The 17150-nt window shown below is 36.5% G+C and overlaps 1 protein-coding gene across 2 annotated transcripts; it reads left to right on the top strand.

The window, feature by feature from the left end:
- The first annotated feature begins 54 nt into the window (after positions 1-54).
- On the top strand, positions 55-8619 carry LOC116171023 (histidine decarboxylase-like). Of its 2 annotated transcripts, XM_031487669.1 has the most exons (11): positions 122-187; positions 244-427; positions 519-548; positions 1662-1948; positions 1994-2116; positions 2170-2448; positions 7398-7627; positions 7681-7751; positions 7811-7830; positions 7885-7983; positions 8040-8619. In XM_031487669.1, exons 3-11 carry the CDS (start codon positions 521-523, stop codon positions 8427-8429), a joined length of 1527 nt encoding a protein of 508 aa, XP_031343529.1. In that variant the 5' UTR covers positions 122-187; positions 244-427; positions 519-520; the 3' UTR covers positions 8430-8619. The 2 variants fall into 2 exon arrangements, with proteins under 2 accessions (XP_031343521.1, XP_031343529.1); XM_031487661.1 differs by lacking the exon at positions 244-427 and having other exon boundaries at positions 55-161.
- Positions 8620-17150: the final 8531 nt, after the last annotated feature.

The following is a 17150-nucleotide window of genomic DNA, read 5'->3' as shown; positions in this document are numbered from 1 at the left end:
AAATAGTTTAAACAAAAAAATGGTATCGCAGAATCTAATCAGTTACCAATAATGTTTTCCACGCAATTGGTGGAGGGAAACCCTATATAAGGAAGAATTTTACTTGTTGAATCAATTGGCTTCAGTTTATCTAGTGCATTGTGCTTTACATTGAAAATAAAGTAAGTTAGTTACCTTATTTTATTCGGTAGGTACCTACTCAGTTTTTTTTGGTGAAATATTTGAATGTGGAAAAATTAATAGGTCCACCTGCAAACCCACACTACACATTTGCTTCCTGTCCCTTCCATGTTTTGAAAAAATTAAATGGGATACGTTTTAATTTTATTATCAACTTTATTTGATACACAAAAAGAGGAGCCGAAACCTTAGTAGTGTTAATTGCAGGCGAAAAACTACTAGTGACTGCGTAATCCACTTCGATTAAGTGCGTTAAGTTGGAAACGAAAGTTTCAATTATTAAACTATTAAAATTTGTATTCTATCAAATACCTACTAATACTATTTTTACGTTTTAGAGATGGATGTGGATGAGTACAGAATACGCGGTAAGTATTTAAAACTGCGAAATGTGTTGATGTGCGTGTTACGAAGTGTATGATATAATTATAACATGCCGATAAATAACCCATATGATTTGATTAATTTGGCAACAGCTCTATAGATAAGCAAATTTTATAACTAAGTTTAAATTATAACAAATGGTGCTACAATTGGGCCCAAGTGAAATAAATTTCATATTGGACTATAAATGTCGAAATAAATTCTTTTGTAAAAGCGTGAATCGGTAAATAAGTTCAGTTTATTGCAACAATAAACACGATTGGATTTAACCAGTTCGGTGTTTTGCAATTTAGTAGTATGACTATCTTATCTTATTTACCCATTGTATGGTGATAACATTTCCATACAGGGGTGCTTGTAATACCTGATGTCACTTATGTGATCTTATACAAAATTCCATCGAAGGACGGAGGGACCAATAGGCAATAAGTACTTAATTTTTTAGATTAAAAGTTCTAATTACGCTCAGGAACACAGTAGCCCATTCCCATTGACGTTCGGTTTTTAATTCACTTTTTTAAATATTCTTTGGAATATTGCTTATCCTCATAAGAAACAGTTATGAAAAAGACGAAGTATAATTTCCTTATTAATAAAAGATATTTTATAAATCGATTGTTGCAATTTATTAATTTACACTGTGAGACGGTCGGGACATACACATGAAGACATATTCTTTTAAGAGCTACCGTACAATTTCTCTATGTATTCTTTTAAATGGCTAACATCGCTTCAAAGTATTAGAGTATTTTAATGAGTAATGACAGTCAAAATTTTATTTACAGTTTGGCATTTTGAGTGGAACATTGTTCATAAATGCTAAAATGTCCGCAAGGGAAGAAAAAGGGTTGATCCTTATTCAAAGATAGGACTAAAGCTGTCGCGATTTTATCGCACTTTTGATCTCTAGTTTTTTCCGTTGCAACAAAACTTTCGTGTAAAAATAAAATTATCCGATTAAAGATCAAGCTATTGTGTATTTACCCCCGATTATTTTTTGCCACCACTGTTAGGATATTATAGAAACTCTGGTACTACAAACATTGAATCAATTTACTTGTCATGTTATTTGAGTGTAGATGGTTTGCCTGTTTTAGGTAAAGAAATGGTTGATTATATAGCCGATTACTTGAAAAATATACGTAGTAGAAGGGTTTTTCCTGATCGAGTACCGGGATTTCTACGTTTACAAATACCTGAGAGTGCTCCAATAGAAGGAGAACCATGGATAGATATATTCCCTGACATAGAAAATATTATTATGCCGAGCGTTACACACTGGCAAAGTCCACATATGCACGCTTATTTCCCGGCTTTAAACTGTTTCCCGTCTTTGCTAGGCGACATGCTCTCGGATGCGATCAACTGCATTGGATTTACATGGGTAAATTACTTGTTTGGTGGAAGCTATTTTGATGTGAATTTTTAGGCATCAAGCCCTGCATGTACAGAGTTAGAAACAATAGTCTTAAATTGGCTTGGAAAAATGATCGGTTTACCTGATGATTTCCTACATACTAGAAATGATTCCCTAGGAGGGGGCGTAATTCAGGTACGATAATAAAAAAGCGTCACAACGTCTACGGCTTATACACAATTATTTAGACAACATCAAGCGAGGCGACTTTAGTGTGCCTATTGGCGGGAAGAACCCAGGCAATTAAAAAGTATCAAGAAATATATCCCGATTTGGAAGATGTAGAAATAAATGCTCGATTAGTCGGCTATTGCTCCGATCAAGCTCATTCTAGCATTGAAAAGGCCGCCCTTATCGGTTTAGTAAAAATGAGATATGTAGAGACTGATGACAATCTCTCAATGAGAGGACCAGCGTTACTACAAACAATTAAAAAAGACAGAGAAAAAGGATTAATTCCATTTTGGGTAAGCTGTAATGCATGATTTTTAATAACCACCTATAACAGAATGTGCTTATTTCCAAAATATGCAATTTCGCTCATTAACGTTATTTAGAAAGCGATCGACCTGATGCTAAATCAAACTCTTTTAAAACAGTTAGGTATCTCGCAAAAGTAAAAATTAGTACATGCAAATAGACGTGAATTTTGAATTGGAATTTTTGTTGGAAGAGTAGCTCTCAAACGAAACATTTTGGATCTTTGGATTTGAACAATATAATTTGTTTTGATGTTGTTGTTTTTATTTTCTATTTTTCTGTATTATTACGTTATTGATATTGTGTATCGTATAGGTTTTTATTTCTTACACTGGATCTTCCATTCAAACAGTTGCAATTACCGATTAAATAGAAAGTACTAAAGATTCATATTATAGTCAATAATCAACAAATCCTTTCTTCCATACAGTATACAGTATACACATTAGGTACACGCATACTTACCAAATTTGTAAAAGAATGATGCTGAGAACTGACCGTTCCGAGACTTTATGTACTGAAGAATGTTTAATCAAAAAGAACTACCACAGATTAAACAACATATACTCTGTGGAACTACTAATTAAAAATGCTACCATAGCTGGACAAATTTTAGGTTCTATAGGTACGCTTTCTACACAAAACGTTCATTGCAGATTGTGGATGAAAGCATTAATCTACCATTATAGTCCAGTCAAATTAGCTAGAAAAGTAGTCTAAACTGGATGTTTTGTCACTATACGAAACCAGGTGTATTCTATATGTAAAAAATCCACTGAATCCGAAAATCATATAGTCCCCCTAAGTCGGAAACTCCCGGGACATATTGTTACAAACAAAAAACGAAGGAAAAATGGGAAAATGTCGTTTTTTTTCGCATTTGACTTCGAATATCTCGTTAATTCGGGGATTATTAATTTGTAATTACAGAGGTTATTACTAAGTAAAATTCATCCGATGTTTTTGAAAATCTAAATTTGGACACTCTTTTTGATAACAAAATAATATACCAAACCCGATCACCGTAGGATTCATAGTCATTGATTAATTAAATAAACATATCAATAAAACGAGGCTTGGTCTTTCAAACCGATTGACTCTCAGAGCATTCTCAATTTTTTCACAGATAGTAAAACCCTAAAACAACATTTGTAACAATTGTCTCGATAATTCTTCCAAATCGACGGACTGTGGAATTTTTCTAAGTAAGAAATGGAATAATTTCCGAAATGTAACTATAATATGCGCTTAGGGGTTTGACAGCGGCGGTGTAGATTTTGAAGTAAAATATGTCCCGCTTCCAACCAATATCGAGGTGTTTTTACGTTTTTCGGTGAATTGCTTGCTCGATTGGACGACCATTTCGACCGAAAACATTTCGAAGCTTGCGAAAAGTTTGACGAACATAACACGAATGTTTATAATTATAATCAGTTTTCACGTTGTTGAATTGTGGTCTCATTAGATCACAAATTTAGGAGAATAGCTTTTCTGTCGTTTGGCCTTTGCATTTGGAATCGAAAATGGTAACTTATAGAAAGCAAAAGGTTCTACTTAAATCCATAGTTGGCATCTACATATTTATCCATCTTAGTGCCGGTAAGTATATACTTCATTTATCATTTGTGTGTGTGTGTAACCGATTATCCATTGCTGTATGGAACACTTCAATTGTATTTCTGAGAAGTAAAGATTAAGCAATATCATTAAGTAGGTAGCTTTCTACAAATGACTAATTGGAGCAATCTTCTTAAATAGATCGCGTCCCTTCACAATAAAATCCCACTGGAAGCAATTAATAAGTGGTGACATTGAAATATTGTTGACAGTTGAACACAGATTTTACTTATTTTTCCTTCCAAGTAATTGCATTTGACGCCGTATTACTTTATTGTTATATTTTTAAGCACCAAATACCTATACTGATTCAGAGCAGTCTTATATTGTAATGAATTGCGTTTCGCATGTATGTGCGTATGTCGTATTGAGGTATATGTATATAATATGATCAGAATAAAATGTAACCAATTTAAATTCAATTTAGTGATTTTGATTGCATATAGAAAACTGGCTATTGTAAAACCGATAGAATCATTATTGATTACTTGATATTTATTTCCTGTTTACCTAAATATTTGCGGTATTTTGTGAATGTCTTTATTTTGAGGAATACCAAGCGCAAAAGCTGTGTTTCGTAAAATTTTGAAAATACTTTTATCATCAAATGCAGGGGCGGACTGGCCCGGGGGGGCGGGTGGCGATTTCCACCTGGCCTGTACGTCATAATGGCCCGTTGGAAATTTATAAGTATGTGCTGTATTTAGTTTCTTGCACTATTAATAAATTATTAACACGTTTCTCTAATTGGGGTTGATGTTAGGTTGTTAAAAAATTTAAAAATTCTGTTTTAATTGAAGTGTTTTACAATGAATTTATCATTTTTTGTCGTAGTATGAAAGTGCTGAAATACAATGATAGGCGACGCACCTCGTTTGGATTGTATATTTTGTTACTTTTAATTATCAGCTGCAATTTAAAAAAACCTGTATTGTAATTGATTTCCGAAAAAGGAGTACTTTAAAATGAAGCAAAAAATGTTTTTGTGGTGCACCGCAGAGCTACCCTAAAATTTTTTTCCGGGTCGATCTGAGACAATTTTTTTCGGGCTCAAAAAAAGCAGTGTACCTTCCTTTTTCACCAAAAATCGACTGCACCAAAATTTCTCGGGAAAACAATTTTTTTATTAATTTTGGTGCGTAGAATTCAAAACAATTCGTACTTTTTCGATCAAAGTTCTCAATCAAAAGTTATGGACTAGAAACCAATTTCGAAAGAAAATTCAAAGGGCTGTAACTTTTGAACTAGAAGCCCAATTTTGGAACTGTTTGAAATTATGGATTCTACAGGCCACATTCTATAAGAAAATTTTTTTCCGGGTCGATCTGAGACAATTTTTTTTTCGGGGTTCAAAAAAAGGCAGTGTATAACCTTCCTTTTTTACCAAAAATCGACTGCACCAAAATTTCTCGGGAAAACACTTTTTCTTATTAATTTTGGTGCGTAGAATCCAAAACAATTCGTACTTTTTCGATCAGACTTCTCAATCAAAAGTTATAGACTAGAAACCAATTTCGAAAGAAAATTCAAAGAGCTGTAACTTTTGAACTAGTAGCCCAATCTTGGAACTGTTTGAAATTATGGATTCTACAGGCCACATTCTATAAGAAATTTTTTTTCCGGGTCGATCTAAGACAATTTTTTTTTGGGGCTCAAAAAAAGGCAGTGTATAACCTTCCTTTTTTACCAAAAATCGACTGCACCAAAATTTCTCAGGAAGACACATTTTTTTATTAATTTTGGTGCGTAGAATCCAAAACAATTCGTACTTTTTCGATCCGACGTCTCAATCAAAAGTTATGGACTAGAAAGAGGGGCGGACTGGCCCGGGGAGGCGGGTGGCGATTGCCACCTGTCCTGTACGTCATAATGGCCCGTTGAAAATTTATAAGTATGTGCTGTATTTAGTTTCTTGCACTATGAATAAATTATTAACACGTTTCTCTAATTGGGTTGATGTTGGGTTGTTAAAAAATTAAAAAATTCTGTTTTAATTGTAGTGTTTTACAATGAATTTATCATTTTTTGTCGTAGTATGAAAGTGCTAAAATACAATGATAGATGACGCGCCTCGTTTGGATTGTATATTTTGTTACTTTTAATTATCAGCTGCAATTTAAAAAAAACCTGCATTGTAATTGATTTCCGAAAAAGGAGTACTAAAATGAAGCAAAAAAATGTTTTTGTGGTGCACCGCAGAGCACCCCCCCCCCCCGCACCCTTCATTACTACACTGATACTTTAATGGCCCGTAACCTATGCAATTCTACCTGGCCCGTAAGTACCCAGTCCGCCCCTGATCAAATGTATTAGTTTATTTAATCGGCTCGCCTATCAAATGCAACTATTATCTACGAGTAAAAACTGGTACACTGAAACTACAACTACTTACATGTTGCGACATTATGCGGCTTTAACGATGTTAGAATCACTAGATCTGTCGGCCTGTTCGTACGACCCAAGTATTCTGTCCCTTCATTTAGGTTTTGGGAAACTTCAATTCATAAAATAAATTTATTTTGACATGTATACTTACTCATGCATAGGTACTCAAAATCGGTCAATAGTCAACGAAAGTTTAATCAATTTTGTAAAAGGGTGTTATTCTATCCAGGAAACGTTGTCACATGTTATTCATAAATGAATATACGCGAAGTGATTTTTTTCACTACTAGCGTCTGATGACATGATTATTAACCTTTTTTCCACTTGTAAAGTAGGCTTTCTCGGCATTTGTTCCAAGTGGTTAATAATTTTTTATTATTAACTAGTAGTCAATAATGAGAACTGTCACGCTGTCACTTTTAGAAAACACAACCCGAAATTTCGCTCAATGAACGTTTAGACAAGTTCTCTAAAACGAATAATTGCCACCATTCGCAATTTCCAGAGAAATTACATACCTAAAATTATCACATTTTGAAAAAATTCGAACGAAATTACTCTTTGAAAAATCTCAATGACAGAACAAAATTCGGCCCGTTTGACTTGTACTTCCACGTACTTGATTGACATGTTAAATTAAGAAACAAACAATTCTGTCCAACCGTTAACTCTCTTATCAATATAATATGTTAATTTAGAGGATTTCAAGTGCTAGTAGTGAAAAAAATAGTATATATACCACGGTAGAGAAGTCTATTATTGCCTTCGCACCTTACACCCCTCGGCGCAAGCGCCTCGAGATGTAATCTTGGTGCTCAGGCAATAATAGTGGACTTCTCTACCTTGGTATATAATGTACTATTTCTTAATATTAGCATTTCTGTCTTTATTTTTCGTTTTTACATTTATTTATTTAATACACTATGCTTTTCAGGTGTGCGCAACTTTAGGGACGACCGGCGCTTGTGCATTTGACAACCTGGAAGAAATAGGAGCAATATGTGCTGAAGAAGAAATATGGCTGCACGTGGACGCTGCTTATGCCGGTAGTGCATTTATTTGTCCGGAGTTTCGAATTTGGCTGAAAGGTGTCGAAAACGCCAACTCTATTGCATTCAATCCATCAAAATGGCTAATGGTACATTTCGATTGTACAGCCATGTGGTAATTATTGTTGGCCGTTTAAAGTATTTTGCCGCATCAGCTGCTGTTTTTAGGGTTAAAAGCAGTGCCGCCCTGCACAGAACCTTTAACGTTGAACCACTCTATTTAAAACACGAAAATTCAGGTAAAGGTGTTGTAGGTATCTAATAATTTTTAAAAAAAGTAACAAACTTCTTGTTGTAGGACTTGCAATAGATTACATGGTAAGTTCGCAGTAATATGTAGTGTAAGTACACATGCAATTGGTTGGGTTCTAGCATTGGCAAATTCCCTTAAGTAGAAGATTTAGGGCATTGAAATTATGGTTTGTAATTCGAAATTACGGTATCAAAGGGCTACAAAATCATATAAGAGAAGTAAGGCTGTTGTTTGTGAGCGAGGTGGTTAGTAGTGCTCAAATACATTATTCCAGGGCGTACGTCTGGCTCAGAAATTTGAATCGTTACTATCGGCCGATTGTCGGTTTGAAATAGCGGCACGAAGGCATTTGGGTTTGGTAGTTTTTCGTTTGGTTGGAGAAAACCATCTGACGGAGAAGTTGTTAAAGAGGCTAAATTCGAGAGGAAATTTGCATTGTGTACCGGCTGCTATTAAAGATAAATATGTAATAAGATTTACAGTAACGTCACAATTTACTACAGTAGATGATATTGTAAGAGATTGGAAAGAAATTAAAGTAGTATCTGAAAGTGTACTATCGGAGGTCGCGGATGAAAAGAATAAGACCAGAGTTAAACTGGCAGGTAATTCATTTTTTGAACGTCGGTTACAGATGGAGTCGGAATACCGTCAAATCGCGTGACTACGAGTAGAACCTACCTGATCAATCCTTGTGATTTGTGTATAACTTATTTCCCCCTTCGCTATTAATAATAAAACTAGTCGAGATTTGGAAGCGGCCTTCTTGTGAATTTAGTGTAATTACGTACCTATAAGTTTAATAGATTATTTATACATAGGCAATCGTAATATATTTGTATAAATAACTTTAATATTGCGGTTTTATTGAAATTAACGCCCTATAAGTAATGCACTAACACCACTCTATTAAGAAACATTCATATCATTGATCCATTGGTTCTACTAGTATATAACAGACAGGATGAGGTGCTATTTTTCTTGGTTTACGATTCTTGGGAAGTCATACCTGTACAATGTTGCTAATTAGACTTTACGCAATGTGTTAATTCAAAACTTGAACCTATGTTCTTTTTTGGTCAGTCAAAGTTATTTTGGTATACTGTCGTGTATGGTTCCAATCTGACCTTTAAGCCGCTTTACTTTGCTGTAGCCAACAGTTTGTCCATTTTAGGTTCGCTATACAACGTGTGCAAAGTGAAATCGGCATTATTGATAACTTAGTTATGATGGCAGTTACAAAGTTGGTGAAATTGGGAAATATAAAGCGTTTTTTTCTCTTGATTGCAATCAGATAAAATAGTTGGGCATCAGGTTATAACGTTGTAACCGAGGTTGTAACGGTTAGTTACATTATAAGTGTTGAAGACCCTCGTTCGTATTAAATAAAAGTGATCCTGGTAAAAATCACAATCAATTTTACTCATGGCTAGCTCTCTAACAAAACTTAGATACCCTCTTTACCTGCGGAAGGTTGGCCTTTTACCTTCTTTTCAATTCTGAAAATCAGAGCTCTGGTTTGAGTGCAGACGAATAAATACGAACTCCAAATCACTGAATTTATTGGCAAACTAAAGGCGATCTAATTCCATTCTCCTTTGCATTTTTAGCGCATTTTTGCAAAAAATTTTTTTTGTAAAAAGTAGCTTTTAATCTCACTTTGGCTGGCTGGCTGGCTGCTGGCTGGCTGGCTGGCTGGCTGGCTGGCTGGCAGCAAATGTGGGCGCGTAGAAGAACTCTTGTAGAAAGGCAACGGGTGTACGTGTATCTACAGGGCCGTGAAATTTGTCAACCTTAGGGACATGGCTACATGATGTGGGGTTGGCGACATCTGGGCGTCATCCTCGAGCGTAGTATACTAACGTGAAGGTTTTTCAGTTTTTTCCTATCTTCTACTACAGTTTTGGTCCGATTCTTTTGAAATTGGTGTCGTCGGAAAGATGTTGTAAACGCGCACAACTCCTGCGTGGCGGAATTTTGTTTTTTGTCATAGGGGCGAATTAACGACCTTTTTTGCGGAGGCGGCGCGCGCGTCTTCCGACGAAGTAGTCAGGCGCCCTTTTACCTCCGTTTGCGAACTCACGGAGCGTTTAAAGTTTCCGTGAATCTCGAATCGCTGTCTCTCTTTCTCGTGTCGCCAATAGAGTGAAATTGCGAGTGAATCCGGGAAACGTCGGAAGTGGGTACGTAAAAGAAGAATGTGCAGTTTAATTCTTGTCGTGCTCATAGTAACAGGTATTACGAGTGCTCATAGTGATAAGAGTTTCAGTTCTGTTAGCAGTAAACCAACACCCGTATTTTATACAAAGACGAGTACAAAGATAAGTCGTATTGATTAGATTCCTCTTATTATTATTTTGCAGTAGATTAGTTAAGCAAAGGTTTCCACGGCGCACTGGTGTGCACGTGGGAGCCCGTATCGGCTCGATTGCGAGTTGTTTATTACTACACGCTTTTGATTTTCTGACATGGAGAATCAAGATAAACAGTCCCGTACAATTGTGTCCGAAATTATGGTTGCTTCTAGCCAAGGAGGCAATCAAGTAAATGCTCAATTAGGCAACTCTGAAAACTTGTCAAATGAACATATTGAACGCGATATGCAATCCTTTGCATCCGTCGTTAAGGAAAAGAATCGTTATGTATTTCCTAGCAGAGAACAAGGAATTCTATTCCCAGCAATAGATCGGTTATCCAAAAATGATTATGTAATTTCTGTGGGGACCCTGGTGGGGCCCAAAAATGTGATTTACGCATCTAGGGTATCTAACTCGAGAGTGTGCATATGTTTAAGCAGTAAGACACTTGTTGACGACTTTATTGCTAATCATAAAGGCATTACAGTAGGTAATGTTTTTATTCCCGCACGTAGATTGGTTTTACCGGCAAAGAAAATCATTTTGTCAAATGTTTCGTTTTGTATCCCGAATGATGTACTAGCTGAAGAATTAAAACGGGCAAATTTAAAACTAGTTTCGGGTATCACATGTATTAATGCCGGAATCGGTGACAAAGATTACGCTCATGTGCTAAGTTTTCGGCGATACACGTACGTTGCATTGGATGATAACGATACCTTACCCTCTAGCATTCTTATTAATTACCAAGACAACTACTTTCGTGTATTCCTATCGGCAGATGAAATGAGGTGCTTCTCTTGCAAAAACAAAGGGCACCTTGCCAGTAGATGCCCCAATTCAGTTGGGCATTCACCATCTACAAACTCAACAGAAATTGCGACAGATAGGGAAATAGTCAACGAACCGCAAGAAGACACCCAGGATAAAAGTGTCCGTAGTAGTACCGACCTTCAACCATTTAGTGAACCAATCGCTCCCACCTCCCTTATGAATCCTTCATCAACCGGTACAGTCGTTGTAGATCTCAGGTGTCCACCGAAAAAGAGGGGTCCACCGTCATCAACGGGATCACAAGACGTCAAAAGTACAGCCGGCTACTCAGAAAAACTAACCTTTAAGAAACCGAAAACTAAGAGTAAAAAGAAAGGCGTAATTTCTACCCCAAATGAGGACTCCATGTCCTTTCCTGAATTCAAAAATGTTTTTGACGACTCTCCCGAGTTACTAATTAGCTACGATAAATTCTGTGAGTGGGTAGTAGAAGTGAAAGGTCAAGAAAACATAGCTGATATTACCGGAAAATATACAAACGACTTATCGGCGCTTCTCAATATACTAATCAAAACCATTCAGCAAGTTAAAACAACTAAGTTAAAGGCCAGGCTTAAACGGCTTTGCTTAAAACTACAAAGATTGGCGAATTCAAGTAGTGAAATCATATTGTCGGATTTGTCACAAGAAGATAGCATGATGTCCTCCCAGGAGGACTTCAGCGATTCGGATTTTTATTAGAAGGAAGTACAGTTTTTTTTCCCGTTATTTACTTTTAGTTTTATTTAATTTAAAATGGCGTCAAATATGGGTTTAACAATAATTCAGTGGAATGCGCAGTCGGCGGTAGCCAAACGACAAAATCTTGAAAACATGCTATCAGTACACAAAGTAAATATAGCCGTCTTGTCCGAAACTTGGTACAAACCCCACTACCTTTGCAACTTTAAATACTATGATGTTGTTAGACAGGATAGAGCAGATGGATACGGAGGTGTTGCTATCTTAGTCGATAAATCCCTACAATTCAGCAAAATCAATTTTACTAATAATTTTGACCATTTTATGGCTTGCGGCATTAGACTTTCCAAGCACAATTTGTCAATAGTATCAGTATACCGCACAGTGCAAAGCACCATGAGCTATACGGATTACGCAGACTTTATATCGCAAATAACTCCCCCTTACATTATAGGCGGAGATTTCAACGCACATAATCAAGCTTTTGGATCATGTAAAACTGACAACGCAGGAAATGTGCTTTTAAAAGCAGTCAATTATGTGGATTGTGTTTTTTTGAATAACGGATTGCCCACCAGAATATCTCCACCTAATTATGGCCCGTCAGTGGTGGATATCACACTGGCGACTAAAGATATTGCTGGTAAAATCGAATGGAATATTTTAGATGACACCTTCTGCTCAGACCATTACCCCATTCTCATGGAATATAAAATATTGAGAAACAACATTAGCAAAATTTACCCTAGCACTCGTTGGAAAACGGACAAAGGCAACCTTGAACGATTCCGGGTCATCATGAGTGATAAGCTTCGAAATACTCCCATTCCTGATACAGCCAATGGGAAAATGCAATTACTTATTAAGACCATCGCCGATACAGCAGACGAAATCTTTACCATCCGACATCCCTTTGTTATTAAGGATAAACCTCCTCCTCCATGGTGGGACGACGACTGCACTAAGGTTGTCAATCAAAGAAAGGCAAGATTAACGGAGTATAAAAGGAATCGAACACTTGAGAATTTTGTGAAATGCAAAGAGGCCTTTGCGTTTTCGAAACGATACCTTAAATACAAAAAACGGGAGAGCTGGCAAAATTTTTGTAGCAAATTAAATAAGAATACCCCGTCCTCCTATGTGTGGAATATGATTAAAAGACTAAACCGAGTTACGGCTTTAAACAGATCTGCAAGCCACAGTTGTATGGAAGAATTCCTAGACGCAATGAGTCCACCATCTGTAGCAAAGGCACCGTCCAAAGAAGTTGTCGGCCCAAACGACAACCCTTTACTTAAACCATTCTTAGCGATAGAACTTAACAGGGCCTTAAAAACTACAAAAAATACAGCTCCTGGGCACGATAATGTTACCTACGACATGATACCATATTTGCCAGAGGTGTGTAAGAAATTACTGTTATCAGCGTATAACAATATGTGGTGTGACGGTCAAGAAGTAGCATCCTTCAAAGTAGTTGTGGTGACACCTATTTTAAAGGCCAACAAGAACCCTAACGAATTCAAATCATATCGCCCTATTTCCCTGCTATCGTGTTTGTATAAAACGTTCGAACGAATGATCAAAACGAGGATCGAATGGTGGTTAGAAGGAACACCTGCGTTACCACCCAGGCAATACGGATTTCGGAGAAATAAAGGTACCATGGAAGCGTTATCTGACCTAATCACGGAAATTCAGACTAATCTATCACACCAGTATTACACGGGCGGCCTCTTTCTAGACATTAAAGATGCATACAATCACGTTGACCTAGACATACTGGAGGAAAAAATGTGTAAAATCGGGATTCCTAAGAAAGCAGCTGGGATTATATCAAACCTGTTCAGAAACAGAACCATATATCTGAAAACACCCAACAATACCCTCTTAGGACCCAGAACAATAGCGTTAGGACTGCCACAAGGTTCAACGTTAAGTCCTATCTTGTTTAATGTATATACGCACGACATCCACGAACAATTTAGAAACAAAGTAACGGTCATACAGTATGCAGATGACATATGCCTATTAGCTGCTGACAAAGAGTTAAATGGCGTTGTTGCCAAGATGTCTACTGCGGTGAGTGAATCAAATAAGTGGTTCTTACATAACGGCTTTGAAGTGAGCAAAGAAAAGTCTTCTGTAGTGCTGTTTGCTAGACAGAGGAACATTCCTACCGGTTTCATCAGATTGGATAATGTCGAATATAATCTACGGACGTCTATCAGATATCTGGGATTGATTATCAACAACAAGTTAAAATGGAACGAACACATTAATTACCTCACAATAAAATGCGAAAAGTCATTGAACATACTCAAAGTGTTAACAAAGGTGGGATGGGGTTGTGATATTCATACAGCGCTTTTAATGTATAAAAGTTACATCAGGGCACGTCTTGATTATGGTTGCCTTTTATATGGGAACGCTCCCAAATCTCAACTAAAACGTCTAGATATAATTCAAAACAAAGCTCTAAGGACATGTACGGGAGCAATGATATCTACACCGACGCTAGCAATGCAAGTTGAAGCAAACGAGCCTCCATTATATATCCGGAGACAGTTCCTTGCTGAGAAATACATAATCAAACTTAAAACTAACAATTTAAACCACATAATCGTCAAGATATCCAATTTGCTCGTCCTTGACCAAACTGCAGACTACTGGCGAAAAAAGCCATCTCCTCCTCTCACAGCAGCCTTACTAAAGGAAACCCCAAATAACCTTCGATCACCACCAATTCCAAATAACTTTAGTTTTCTGGACTTTATGCAAGAAATTGAGATAATATATCCTCCATTCAATGGCATAGCTCAACATGATAGACAACTGTTTAACAATATAACAAATGAATTGTCGCGAGCTACCTTGATTTTTGCCGACGGTTCAAAAACTGAGAAAGGTTGCGGCTGTGCTTTTTATGACAGCCGAAATTCATACTCGGCTAAATTTCAGCTAAGCAAGTCATGCTCCATATTTACCGTTGAAGCGTTCGCAATATTAGAAGCCCTAAAGTATTCTGTGGAAAGGAAGATCAGGCACGCGATAATATTTTCAGACTCCCTTGGAGTCCTCCAAGCAATAAAGGCGAAGACGAGCTATGACAAACTAGATCCTATATTACAAGAGATTACACTGCAGATCATTCATCTTCGAAAAATGTCGAGCACAATACAGCTATACTGGGTAAAGGGGCATGTGGGCATTCAACACAACGAGACAGCTGATGCCTTAGCAAAAGATAGCGTGGAAAATGGACGATGCATGACGAATGTTCTCTCCAAGTCTGACGTCGTACGACTAATTAAATTAAACACTGTTTATCTCCAATGGGAAAATTACTGGAAAACCGCTTACTCAATTAAAAAAACACACTACTCCATCATTCATCCTAACCTTGTTAAAGAGCACTGGTACAAAAACATGCAGATTTCTAGATTCTATTATACTACCATAGCAAGGTTAAAGTTTGGGCACGGTAAATATCCGGCCCATTGGTATCCTAGACTCCCCAAACTGCGATTGCGGAGATCCCCAGGGCGACTTGAATCATCTGTTTTTTAGTTGTGTTAAGCGTGAGGCCAACATTAGGAACCTATTAGAAAAGCTAAGCGAAAAAGGCGTAGCATTTCCCACAAATATCACGACCTTACTACATAGCTGCCGTAAACCAATCTACGATGCCATCATTGATTATGTAAGAGAAATTAAACTAAAACTGTAACTTTATGTGCGTCCATAGTATTGTAACCGTTACATTCATCTGTGTCCATATCCTTACATGTATTTGAACCTTCCGTGGCCATCCTATGTGTGGTACAAAGTCGCACTGATCGGCCCCTGTGCGTGAAATGTTAAAACCACTGTCTATCCCTAGTTTGAGGTAACTACATCGTAGGCAAAATGGGCATGACCCCGAAAAGCCTTAATATAAAAAAAAATAAAAAAATAAAAGCACATATTATAAATCTGTATGTGACAGTGTCAACATAGTCATTTCTAGAGGAACATCGAAATTGAGTTCTATTCTATAGCTTTTGATTAATTGAAGATAAAGTAGCACAAATTACAGCATATTAAAAGAAATTTAATGCTCTATAAGTTCGTGTCTAAGAATTTTTCAGAAAAACGATCGTTGGAGGAATTAGAAGCAAATGTTTTACAAAAGGAGTTGGGTATAAATTAATTTCTTGAAAATTATCGATGTTCAATAAGGTATAGCTTGAAAACTGTTGAAAATTCCACAAATGTGTTTTGGAAACAATTTTATATAAAATGTAATTAGCAACCTCTGCCCCCCCCCGCTCTCGTTAAGCTCACCTTCCAGAAGCGGGGACTTTGAGGAAACCACATTGTTACGTGTAAAGCGAAACCTCGATATTTATGTGGACTGTATTTGATAATTGCTTGCTATGCTTTTTGTATAAAAGGGATGTCGAAATAATATCGACACTAACGAATGATTAACGTGTTTATTGATTAAAATACAAATAAAAGTAAACTGATTCTAACCGCATTGTGGCTCATTATTACTCATAGTGATCTCATTCTCCCAAGAACAGACAGTGGTTAAATTCCAGAAGATTTTGACAGATTATCATATCAAGATACGGTTATATCATTGTTATATGTTAGAAGTAATAAAGTAGTACCACTGTCGTGGATAGCTTCATAAACTTAATCAAATTGTTCAAATACGCACTCGCCTTCGTAAATGTGCTGTGGATTCAATTACCCCAAATACAAAAGGCGGCGACCATATGTCTAATAGAGAGTAAATAAAATAATGTGGGTATTTAATCGTTCAATGTAACTTTAATACAATAGAAAATACATTTCCACATAAATCTAAGAAATGGTACGTATTTCTAAGGTAGATAATATATTACATACCGGCTGAGAAACTGTATAATCTTTTTTATTAGAAAATTAGATTGAGCATAATGTGTTTATCTTGAGCACGAAAAATACAATAAATTTACCCGTTTGTAAATAACTATGTTGCCAGGGATTTTATTAAAAATCAATACGCCGAGTAATAAACTTTCGTGGACGTTCTTGCTTGGTTATTTTTCCTAATTACTTACAATGTATTGAACATTTAATTTGTTTGGTTGTAAAAATATCAGCAATTGACTCCATTCTGTGCACAATAACTCGACTTAATTGAAATTTGAAATCGTATTACGTAACAAACGGCGTACGTATAGCGAACTTTGTACATATAATTCCAATATTATGGGAGTTGTAAAACCGTTTATTCGAAAACCAGTCATAATGGTAAATTGATGGATCGATGTTCAACTCGACTGGCAAGCAATTATCTACGAGTACAAGCAAACGGCAATTATGATATCTCGTTTTAAGCAAGTCTCGGTGCTGTTACTAGTATTGATTCCGTATTATGTGAAACGAAAGCGGTAAACGGAACTTTGTAAATAAGTAAATTCAAGTCCTACAAAATTCGATTGGATTGCGAGAAACTGCAAAAGATGCCATAGAGATCA

The sequence above is a fragment of the Photinus pyralis genome, unplaced genomic scaffold, assembly GCF_008802855.1.
Source record: "Photinus pyralis isolate 1611_PpyrPB1 unplaced genomic scaffold, Ppyr1.3 Ppyr1.4_LG1, whole genome shotgun sequence".
Taxonomy (NCBI): domain Eukaryota; kingdom Metazoa; phylum Arthropoda; class Insecta; order Coleoptera; family Lampyridae; genus Photinus; species Photinus pyralis.
Note: the sequence above shows the minus strand (reverse complement) of the source record. Positions and strands in the feature narration are given on the sequence as shown.